Source organism: Polyodon spathula, chromosome 30 (assembly GCF_017654505.1).
Source record: "Polyodon spathula isolate WHYD16114869_AA chromosome 30, ASM1765450v1, whole genome shotgun sequence".
Classification (NCBI taxonomy): Eukaryota; Metazoa; Chordata; class Actinopteri; order Acipenseriformes; family Polyodontidae; genus Polyodon; species Polyodon spathula.
Window position 1 is genome coordinate 6,738,216 of NC_054563.1, and position 12,729 is coordinate 6,750,944.

Genomic DNA, 12,729 nt, shown 5'->3' on the forward strand with positions numbered 1-12,729 from the left:
CTGCTGCATTACCAGTGCCCCCTCTTCCATGCACAGTTCTCAATGCAGTGCAGTATTGGACAGGCTATTAAAGTTCACTCACAAACCTTCTGATCTTCCACGGCCAGTGACTTGGTACAGGTCTAAAACAGCATGTTATTAACAAATGTATTGTTATTCTTCTTGTTTAGGATTGCCTGTGTGTATCCTTTGTGTTTCAGCCATCACATTTTTTTTAGATATTTAAAGCCTCAATGTCTGAAAGCTCTACAGGCCACAGGGGTGCTTTTAACTTTCACAAGGATGGGATGACTGGAGACAGAAAATGGTTTTCAAATCCCTTTGCATCGAACAAGAGGAATAAATTAGTTATAGTTAGGCCAACTGAGGTATTTCAGATTTGTACAGTAACTCTTTAAAAATGCAGGGGATCAAGGATGCACAGGAAATGACTCCCTTTGTGCAGCAGTGCAAGCCATGCCAGGTTTTATTATGACTTTAACTTTTTATCCTCCAGAACTCCCTAAATGGAGCTTGCTATAATCTTGGCCTCTCTCGATGTTCCAGTCATACTTTCTGCAAATACTTTGACGTTCCTACAGTAGGAACCTGACGGAGCAGAATTCTCACAGAATAATGATTTATTTCTATATTTATTTTTTCAGCAGGCATATCAGTTCCAGAAAGAAAACAGTTTAATATACTTGCTTTCCTTTCCAAATGAATATCCTCTGTATTAGGGTCCTCACCAGACCCCCCCCAGTTTCTGATGGATGGGGCTCTTTAAATGCCACCTTGAAACCCGCACAAGCCCTGCACTCTGTGTTGGGTTTCAGAGCTACCGCCAGCTAGGTATATGTACATGATCAGGAGCCAGAAGTTTGATGTTAAATAAACCGTCCCCACCTTTTGAAAAACCTATATGCTGTGATACATGTAACGGTTCAGAGCAGATTTACCAGGGTCCTGGTCATTTAAATATACCTGAAGCAAAGGAAGTTCTAAAACCTAGGACAGGGGACAGGACTAGTGCAAGTCTGAAGCCCTGCATAAGTAAGCCGTACTTGTTTAAACTGCATTCAGGACGTAAACGATTAGAGTATTTTCCCATCTAAATTCCAACCAACTGTCCCTAACTGTTTGGCAACAGAAAGGTTTACAGTTGATATTTATTGCCTAAACTTGACAGACACTCATTATTGATATCCACGCATATAGACACGCACTGTAGACAGACTAGCTAATCTTTTGTTCAGAGGCGGCAAAGACCCGGCGATTCTTCAACTAAACATTTGATTGACAACAAACAGCAGTATTTGCAGGTAAAACACTGAGACTAGAGAATCCTACTGGGACAACACTGCACTCCCAGAGCTCAGCTCTGGACGGAACGCAAATGCAAAACTCACTATAGGCCAACGCGTTTAACAATTCCAGGGTCAATTCCAGGAATCCCGAGCTACAAAATATCATCTCTGCTGTGTGAAGACATACGGTACATGTACTGCACAGTACCTGTCTGGAATGGCAGCAGCCTTCCACACATTCTCCACCTTCTGTCAGGTTATATAAAAGGGCTTTACAATAGTGAAAGCAGGTCTGACTGCTTACGCAATACCTCCTGTCCTTGGGAGGTACAGATCTGTAGTGCTCTTAGATTACATCAACCACACAGCCGACAGGCAGGTTTGCTTACTGGGGCTGCGCACAGCTGTGTGGGCGTGTGTGGGGCTGGGGCGGGGAGATTAGATTTTTGTAATCTGATTTTAACACATACTTTGATTCTCATGTTCCCCAGCACACAATATATGTACCATATATTTAAAAGAGAACTGGATTTCGGTCCTCAATTAGTTCCAGATTGTCACTCAATTTATATAGCAAGAGCGGTTGGTTTTGTCCATGCATGTTATTGCGCTATTCAAGTAATTACTGTAATGACATGCTGGGATCTGCAGTATCAATTGTGGAATCCCTGCAAGAACAAAGCTCTTCTGCCACAGTGCAACAGTGAGACACAGACTCAATTCAAAGACTTGCTCCTGTGTCCGATAACCCATGTGTGAAAACAAACCCAACCTGCACAGGTAATACTACACACGCTACCCTCCAAATAAGAACTGCGCGTCTCTTATCTGCTTCACTACTCCGAGTCCCTGATTTCTACCAGCTAAACAGATAACTGCCTCATCTCGACTTGCACAAGATTTCAATGAGCTGCAGTTACAGTATACTCAAAATATTATTCACAAACCATCAACGCAGAACAATGAGGTTGGGCATTTGCTCTTCACTTCTTGACCAAAATTAAAAGGCTTTCTGTAATGGTTACTGTAAAGACTGGATAGCCTAAGCCGAACAAATTGCAAGGAATGAAAAGCATTTGGGGAAAAAAAAAAAAAAAAACACACGCTTCTTGCTTCCAGCATGTGAGCACACTTCACACCAGTCTGAGAGGATCGTCAGTCTCCAAGCATGCCCAGCTCTGACTAGCTGCTTGTTTGCATACCCCATTCCTTGCTGCCAATGAACCAAAACAATTCACTTCTGCACAATCCAACACAGAAATTCACCACTCCAAAAAAGAGCAGGCAGCTCGAATGAACACAACTCCAGACAGTTCAAATTAAGAGATGGTATAGGACATAATTACTCTGCATGCGAGTTTCAATGATGACTGTCAGTGAGAACGCAGAGGTTTAAAACATACGTCGCATTCCCAGCCAACCTCGTCCGTCTGTCTTCAAGAGGGACAATGGTCACGTGTGCCCCCAAAACCTTTCGCAAATATAACTTTGGTTTAAAATGTATTTTTTATATATTTGTTTTACCACAAGAATACTTTTGAGTCTGAGGTTATGTAACTTGTGCTATATTTACACTGAATCTTTCCTTTGGCTAAGCACAACAAAATAAATCAACTTGTCCAGCACAATAATTAACAAAAGTCTCAACAAGACAATGTAGTTCAAAACCAAAAATACAAGACTGAGTGCAGGGCAAGAGGGTTTAATAAGTTTGAGGTTATTTTCTCCCGCCTGTCTGAACAGGTACTAGGTGGAGATTGTAAGAATTTCCACCTTATTTACACTCTCTCCTAGACCGTCTGTATAAATAAGGGGGGAGCTCTTAATCTTGAAATATCAGAAATACTTGCCAACGTGCTTATGGAATGGTAGGAGGTCATCTATGATGTAATGTCCAGGTGGGCCAGAACATGAATATGAAAACATGGGCACCTGAGGCTGAGTGTTATACATGGACTCCAGCTAAGAGAGCGAGGAGCTGTCTGATCATCCAGCTAAGCCTGGGATCCCTACTGAGCGCACAGACAGCATGTGACTTCACATTGTAAACATATTGCACGACTCCCACCCACTGTATACCACATAAAAAAAAAAAACCTGTGGTTAGAGAATCGCTTGTACCATTACTATAGAGAGGTATTACGGTATGTGAAAGCCACAGTACAGTAATAAACATGGTGATCTCACCTCACTGAATATTTTATGTACAGTAGGCATAAATTATGTAAAGTCAAGCTTATTTTTAAAATGTAATCAACAGCCAAATATTTTTATGATATGTGCCACATTTTCAATTAGAAGTAACTCTTCACAAACAAGCCTTCTTATGTATTTTCTGTGCCGCATAAAAACATAGCCAAGGTGGTTCCTGCAATGCTCCAATGAAATGTGGATTTGAATGAATCTGAATTTGAACGGGAGAGCTGAACTGAGTGGACGCCAGAAAAATAACACTGCCATTTCTACTAAACAGACCATTCTTGGAGAGCCACCAGCTCTAACATGAAGTGGTACTTGGCTAAACTGGATTCCAATGAAATTAGCCCAGGAATCCTGGTGGTTTGTTAAAAAAAAAACTTCTTATTGCTGTAAACAGCGCTGGTTGCTGCAGCTGCCGCCAACAGTCATAGAAGTTAGGTGTTATGGGCCAAACACAGTTCAACAAGCCATGTGGACGCATTAAAACATTCCGCATTCCTGGCCCTTGCAAACCAGCAGCACAGTGAACGACCCCATCTAATCACTATTAACTGCTAATGCAGGGGAAACAAAAAGAACACTGTAACTACTCATAAATATTGCCCAGTAAAATAAGATAATGTGGGGCTTAAGAAGAAAGGTTATAATACGTGAACAGCTTCAGAAATATGTTATTGCATTGTGAACCTCCAGGAGATCCCAAAAACGACCTAACATTAAGTGACGGGTTATCTATTGCAATAGAGTAATTCAATTACACGGCTACTGTGCCGTTTACAGGAGGAATCATTCATTCATTCACAGATTAGACGTTACGCTGTTAGACTGCAATTCTAAAAGAGATGCATCGTTCAGAATTCCCATAGCAGATTGTATTTTGAGGGCCCCCCCACCAGTTCTTGTACCTAAAACAGATCTAATTTAAGAAATGTCCCGTACTAGTGCTCAAGCAAGCCTGTGCTGACCTCCCTGCGCTCAAGTGTCAAAGGTTCAAGTGGGGGCGTCAGCCCTTTTTAAAGACAGCAAAAAATGCTGGATCTAGCAGTGGTGCTGGCCAAGGGGTAGAGGTGGGGGTCATCTTCCTTTGTGATGAGAAGGGGGTGGGGGTGAGGGCAGGACTCGTGGAACTTATTTCATATCATGCTCACTGGTAGAGCCAGCACTTGCTGTTGACCGAGCAGCAGGGGCCGAGGTACACTGTGTGTGCGTGCGTGAAATCTTGTGACTTTTCAACTTTGCTGGTCCATACGGTACCATTTTATTATGAAACAGGTGCAAAATGAACACCAGCAGACACTCAAAGCCAATGAGAGCTGGCTTTTGAGAGAGAACTTCCAATATTATACAGCACATTACAGCTCGAGACTTAAACAAACAACCAGGCCTGTAAGGCTTACTCTAGCCATCTGCTACTTCAAACAAATCTAGAAGTATTTCTTCTTATAAAAGAAGAATGAGGTCATCTGCAGCATGTTTCAACTGAACAGAGAAGAATGTCTAAACAAAAAAAAAAAAAAAAAAAAAAAAAAACATGTGCTCTTGGGTTTTGAAAAACATGCGCTAATCTGGACACAAATCTCATGGGTTCGATTAGGGGAGGATTTCAATTAAATGTTATAGATCGAGCAACACCCAGAAAAAAAAAAAAAAAAAAAAAAAGTGTCAGATCAAATACTCCCAACTGTGTCCTTGAAACTTTAATTCAATTAAGTGTCAAAAAGCTGTCACTCAAGATAAGTTCTCAGTATTGGCATAAGTGTATTACTTCACTTTGATCCAGTTAATGAAATAAAGTTGTCACTTCCCTAAAGCTATGAAGCTAACTGAACTGGGATCCCAGATACAGGGATACGCAACCTTTATGTTGAAGACAGTTAAGTATGTTAAAAAAAAAAACTGTTTTGGAAGGTAATTTTCAGTAATTCGGGTGATGGAAATCAAAGTGATTTCACTGTATATACATATCTGAAACCATAAACAAGTAATTGCTCGGCTTCCACCCTTTGACACCACAGGTAAGCTATTCACAGACTGCAGGAATTACTTCAGAGGAACACAGAGTTCCACTGAGATTGCATCACCCGTGTGACCAAGCATAAGAGCAGCTAGCACAGCGTCCAGATGACCTTTACAGGAGCCTGACTATACTGCTCAGGGAACGTGTTAGACTTCAGACTTCAGCTGCAACAGAGGAAGAGGGCTTGTCAATCTTTTTTTTTTTTTTTTTTTTTAGTCCCTTGAAAGTCACACAGTTTATGCAATACTTTATGCAGTAGTACACATACCACCTCCTCAAGACCCACCCCTCCCACTATGCAATGGACTTGCCTGACCTCAGCACCACGCTACTAGATCCTCAGCTGATGCACTATCCCTGCACTGTTGCACTACTAATATGTCACTGTAGATATAACTCGTAATCCTAACTCGTTGCATCCTAGTTCACATTGTATTTTAGTACAGTCAGCACTGGGATATCCGTTACATAGATACATGTCAGTTGCGTTTTACCGGCATTGTATTAAGAATAAAATCAATCCCCATATATATATATATATATATATATATATATATATATATATATATATATATATATATATATATATATATATATAATTAATTAATTAATTAATGCACTTACCCGTCAAATGCGATTTCCAACTCCATCACCAGTTTTGTGATACAAAGCCCATCTCTTTTTTCACACAGTTCATTTGAATATCTGTCCACAGCCCGCATTTTTTTTTCTATCTGCATGCCAAATTTTGACATTGTATCTTTTTTGTGTTCCCTTAAAAAACGGACAAGGGGTGGAACGAAATGAAATAATCAGATATGCGTCACACTCGTTTAACCATCACTGAAGTCAAAATTTTACAGGGTTGGATATGTGAGTGCTGACTGTAGTATTATTAGCACTTACTGTAAACTATGTTTAAATACTAAGTTTGCATTGTAACCCTGTATTGCCCTGCAACACCTGTAAGTCGCCTTGGATAAAGGAGTCTCTCAAATAAACTAATAACAATAATAATAATAGATTTTATATGAATGTATAGCTTTCATCATGTAGTACACTGTACATACAGTACAAGTGCTATTGATGGATATCTGAATATGAGGCATTTATAAAAGATTTTCTTGACAAGCTGCTCATCAAACAGGGATCCGAACTGGATTTTTAGGCATAGTCAGACATTTCATTACAAAGTAGCTAACCTAAACCAGAACATAATTTTCCAGCAAAAAATGCTTGATTGCTTATGATAGAGACCCCAGTGTCATATTATCCCCATCCCATGTAGACCAACTATCAGAAGATTCAACGAGGTAATAAAAGCACACTGATGCTGCTTTCGTTTTGTTAGGAAATGACATGCAGGTAGTAGCAGCTGCACCTTTTACAAAGAAGATAAAACGAAACTCAGCATTTATGAACTTGTATGCCCTCAGAGAACTGTAAAGAGAGTGTTGCATAGCAATCTGCAACCAAGCAATGCATTGCCCGGGCTGTCTTGTTTCCAAGCAGCTTGTTTAGCTCAGCCACTCTATTACTGTACAAGATCCCAAAGCCCATCGCTCTTCAGCAGTGAGAATTGTGTTGGGTTAATATGCTATATAGGCACATGGTCTCTCTATTGGAACAACACGTAGAGTATTCCCTGAGCAGGGATGTGCAGCAGCAAGCAATGAAGCTCTCTTTAAAGCCATTGGACCTCTCTGCACCGCTGCTATGACAAAACTGTTTCTAACCAAAATAAAGGATGTCATCCATCGATGTGGTGGGTGTCTGGTATGTGTGTACCTGGGAAAATTTGCGTCAAGTTATCTCCAAGAACTAAACTCTTATCTACGGTCCAGTTTCATTTGTTGATGCTTTCCGTGTTGCGCTGAAAGAATTTTAGGACTTTTATATTGCAGCACTCTAGGACACTGTTCACTCCACCGGGCCGGCGAGTCAGGTGACTATCTGGCTCTGCACAATGACACTCACAAGACAAACTTGCGACTGACCACCTAACAGTGCTACTGCTCCCTCCTAAGGAAAGACATGGCACTAAATAATGTTAAATACATTACACATGTTTCTTCTCGTTTATACGTGTTTGTTTAACCTGTATGAATACCGTCTTTGTTTACAAATAGGATTGTTAAACTATTCTATCTTTTACTCGTTGTTATTATTCTCTAGTCCCTAACCATTACCAGTGAAGACTGAACATCAGCATTACCCCTTCTCTTGGAAGATTACCGAACATATAGCTATATAACAAAACCCTTGTCCCACAAGTAAAACGACAGCTTCAATAAGGGAAGCACTATAATCTAAATACAGCAATACACTGCCACATATCAAATACACTTTGCTCAACAACATGCACAATACATAATAAACCACTGCTCTAGAGCCAGTAGAATAACATTAACCCTGGGCCCCCTCAAATTGCAAGTGTGAATGGGGTCTTGATGAGGTTAATCTCAGAGGGATAGCCCTCTTGGATAGATACATATTAGCGTAAGCATCAGCACTAAGGCAAGGAGCAGTGTCTGAAAAGTTTGGCTATCAAATTGAAAAACAGATAAAACCACCCACTCGATATATTGCGGGTGTCAGGGTCCAATATAAACCCGCAATATATCGAGGGAGCCCCCCATAACAAAAACAAAAATAAATAAATAACAAATACTGTACAACCACTCCCTTGTTTTATCAGGGGCGTCAGGGTCCAGTATAAATCCTCTACGCGACCCGCTTTTTCTCAATTTTCGTATAAAAAGCAGCAAACAGTTTTAATTCATACAGCGGAGGGTAAAATAAAAACCACTTCAGCAAACAGATATTTAATTTGCTTTGTTATTGTGCAATACGTGTGTATATGACAACAATACGATATTAATGCTTTGTTTTTAATTGTTTTGTATATTGTTATTTGTGATGTGCAGTACAAAATAAAACGAACAGTAATTCTAAGTGCCTATGTATATTGCAGCTAAAGCATATATCCGAAATCAATATATCCGACCGCGATATATCCGAATCCGCAGTATAGCGAGGGCCGATATAATGAGGGGTGGGTGTATCTGCTAAAGGCTTCTGTTGAAACTCAGTAAGCAAAGGCTGCTCCAATTTCTTCCTGATGTTACTGCAATATAGAAAAAGAGTTTGATTTTAAAGAAATAAATATGCGCTATAAAACCAGTGAGAAACTACCCCGAACAATAAGAGACTCCTCTCTGGAAGTTGTTATTACAGTTCTGTTCCTTCTACACAATTTGCCTTTCCCCTTGCTTTAAAAAAGGGCCCTTAGTATTCGAGGATAGCAGCAAAACACCTACTGTTTCAGGACAAGAAACCCACTAAACAGGTTATGCCAATATCTGACCTTGCAACAGGGCAACTCCACAAAAAAAAAACAAAAAAAAACAAACAACAAACACAATACCACAGCTTTCTGGAATCCAACAATCTAAAACAAATGTTATCACGCTGGCTGCCTCCACAGGATTGCAACATATTATTCGGGGAAGAAGACTTTTTGGCTGAAATGTACGGAATGTTTTTCCAACATGCCTTACACTTTCATTAGGGACAAATATTTGCACGGTATTAGTTCCAGTTATAATATCCAGCTGTGAGAGATCTCTTAACGGCCCAGAGCAGGAAATCCGAGAGGAAATTCCTTCGTCACATCCCTGGGTTTTGTAATCTGGGTGTTCATTTTACCTGATGTCTTCCAGTAAATCGCATTCTGCCTGGTGTTTGGCTTGTAGTCTGCTCATCTGTTCAGTGTGAATGTTCTTCAGCTCTTGGGTAACTTTTACCTGAAATAAATCCAACACATTAGTCAGGCTTTCCTTCTCAGAACTGAGTCACATCTTCAACAAAACAGCTGACACAAAACACTATCTGACAACAGAAAAACTCGCGTTAGATACTTCTCACCAGAAAATAATGATCACCACTAGAAGTAGACCTTTATTACTAGGCTATATGAATTGGGTTTGTATTTTTATAAACATAATACAATTCAGAAAGCAGACCTAGATAAGAGATTACTGAATTAACCAAAGGCAGCAGCAGACACACAAGTTTGAAACCCTCTTTCCACTTTGCGAACCAATATGTTCCCTTTACTAAATCATACAAGTTTATTAATGAAAGCAAAACACAAACTGGATCGCCTTTATCCGAAACTGTGTTTCTGGTTGGGACGTTTTTACAAGAAATACAACAGCTTGGACTATTAAAAAAAATAAAATAAAAAAATGTGGACTGTGTTAACCAAACCTACCAGTTTAGCGCTCATAAAAGCATGAGTCAACCAGTTCCACAAACACCAACCCCTTTAGACTGCTAATAGAAGGTTTGGGGACAGCTTAAGGACTTCTGTCAGAGAATTCAATTACTTCCTATACAAACCCCGTGTGGTAGACTACACTCTTATGATGGTTCACTGTTAACTTATATAATTCTTCCAGACAGTAGAACAAAAATAATTATGGTGGCTAATTAGTTAGTTAATTGAGTCTGGTGATGGCATTAAAGATCCTGAATTAAACATCCAATTGCTGTGCTTACTGTTCTCATTACACTGAAGAGAATTAAAAAAAAAAAAACTTAAATTCAGATTACAGTTTTTACACAGTCCAGGTGATGACAACAAAATTGCTCTCAACAGCGAGCAATATAGATGACAGATTGCATGTCATTAACATGTCTTATCTAAACAACCTAGGGTTAAAGCAGTCAATTTGTTAAGAACCACAGTGTAATAAGTGCATTACAAGTGTACAATAAGAAGTTTGCTTAAGATCAATGCGCCACTTGCATGTGCAATAATGAGTAACTGATCATCTAGTCGTTTTAACTGCATTTACTGTTTGTCTTCAATAATGCTGTCAAGGGTAGCAAGCAGGCAGTGCATAAGTCAGACTATTACTGTGGTCATGAAATACAGCACAGCCAGTATGGTACATTGTTATTTGATTCTCAGGCACCTCAATAAAAAAAAAAAAAAAAAAAAAAACACAGCAAGGCAAGTAACTTAAGGTCCTAATCCTATTTATCTTGCGATGTAACTGCCCACATGTTTCGGTAATTTTTACACACAAAATTAGCAAAATGTACAGTAGACTGGCCCTACAGAGTGCCTCACATTCATTGGAAAAATTATTATACAATAAACTGCATTGCACAACGTTATCTATCGCTAATGGAAAATATTACCATTACCAAAAATGGCGAGTAACAAATGCCAAATAAATGTATTGTATTTTTGTAAAATGTATGAATATTAAAATATATATTATAATTATATATATATATATATATATATATATATATATATATATATATATATATATATATATATATATATATATATATATATATATATATATATATATATATATATATATATATATATATATATATATATATTGTGTATATATATATATATATAATATATATATATATATATATATATTTTTTTTTACCTGCCTAGAATATTAATCTCCCGCAGGTCACAAACCAGCATTTCTATTGAACAGGCACGATTCCATCAAATGATAACGTGTTTTTCTGGTAGCAGTACAAAACCTTAACGGTATACCAGTACACCTGGAAACATGAAAGCTAAGGCAATTATAACACCATGTACATCACCTAAGCGAAGCGTGAGATTTTAAAAGCTTATCAACGGGACTCTGTAATCCATGTCAATAAAAAATGTACCATTTTACTACTGGATCCCATTTACTTCAATATAACTCAAATAAATGCATGCTGGAAAACGTTACATTGATGACGTGCAATTTTCGTTAACAATAACAGCAGCACAAAGCACAGTGTGTTATTTATTCCAATACTCACACGAGTGTTTAACGACTGGTCAACTGTTGTGTGCGATTTGACAACAGGACCAATTAAAAATCAAGGTCTATGCGCATCGTATGTCATTATTTTCCCATTGTTATCATTAAAATGTTAAACTGCCACCAATTGCCAAAACTATCTTCAAAAACCATAACAATGTATTAAAAGAAAGAAAGTAACCCAAAAACAAAACTAAAATCTTCGTTACGGTATGGTCACTCCAAATTTTCCACATGAAAACGTAACTTCACAACATTAGCTACAATATCAGGATCAAATACCGACTAAGATTTTTTTAAGTTAGTGCGTTTAACCGAACATGCATTTCCAGATGAGGTTTGTCTTTTTATTTCAAATTACATCGCTGAGTATCATCACACCGGTCTCATCACAAACATTCCCAGAGACTGGACAAAATAAGAGCCTGCACAGCTAGTTTTGGCATCATTTTCAACTACAAAAAAAATAATCAAAATACATACCTTTCTCGGGGGAGGCTGCATGTTGAGGCTTTGACATGAATCATAAATCCTTTAAACGAAGGTAGAACCCGAGAAAAGCTGAAAAAAATGAAAGATCCCGGTTTTGAAGAGAGAAAGGAAAGCAGAGAGACTGGAACTTGCTCAGGCGGCCATGATATTCCAGTTCCACGGACTCGTCGAGCACCGCACCACACAGACAGGCAACGGGGACAGCAGCATAGGCGAATAGCAATGAAAATACACGGAATTTCCGCTTCAAAAGAGGCGCAACGGCGACGTGTGGTGATAATGCAAGGAATATCTCGGCTGTTGAGACAAATATAAGCGAAGGCGAGCAAACAGGAGAAGAGCGCCGTGGAGCGGTGAAATAATAACGTTGTTTAACTCGCGTCTCCACCAGACTTGCACAGCAACAAGGATCTTTAACAGAGCTGGAGCAAGTCAATGTAACAGCCAACACAGCAGGACCGTCAAACACAGAAACACAGATTCCCGGCTTTATTGTCCTCAGAAGTTTAATGTTATGAAGTAACCGCGTCGTCGCAGGGTTATCTAGTTTTTCACATAGTTAGTGAATGCATCGAGTCAGTGAAACTGTAATACATTATTTTAAAACGACACTAATATGGGGGGCTTAAAGTGAATTGAACATATTTACACAACAACACACCCTGAAAATCCTGCGTTCTTGCTTTATATCATACAGCCGCCACAATGTAAAAAAAAATTGAACGCAACCGTACTTTTTTTTTTTGTTATAAATATATTTTTAAAATGTGTTATGTGTTTTTAACATGAGCAAAACAGTAAATGTTGAACTTAACGTATTAATAAGAAATATTGTAACGGTGTGGCAACCGCAACGAACTATTTACCTTCCATGGAC

At 38.8% G+C, this 12,729-nt stretch overlaps 1 protein-coding gene across 3 annotated transcripts in view; it reads right to left on the minus strand.

The window, feature by feature from the left end:
• The window catches only part of LOC121302715 (F-BAR and double SH3 domains protein 2), a 79,538-nt gene extending 67,340 nt beyond the window's left edge, over positions 1–12,198 (minus strand). For 2 of the 3 annotated variants that reach the window (XM_041232810.1, XM_041232809.1), the window contains exons 1-2: positions 11,844–12,198; positions 9,211–9,308 (exon numbers count right to left, since the gene is read on the minus strand). In XM_041232810.1, the coding sequence (XP_041088744.1) occupies positions 9,211–9,308; positions 11,844–11,864 (119 nt within the window). In that variant the 5' untranslated portion in view covers positions 11,865–12,198. The remainder of the gene's footprint in view (positions 1–9,210; positions 9,309–11,843) is intronic. The other variant, XM_041232812.1, reaches the window with a different exon arrangement.
• Positions 12,199–12,729: the final 531 nt, after the last annotated feature.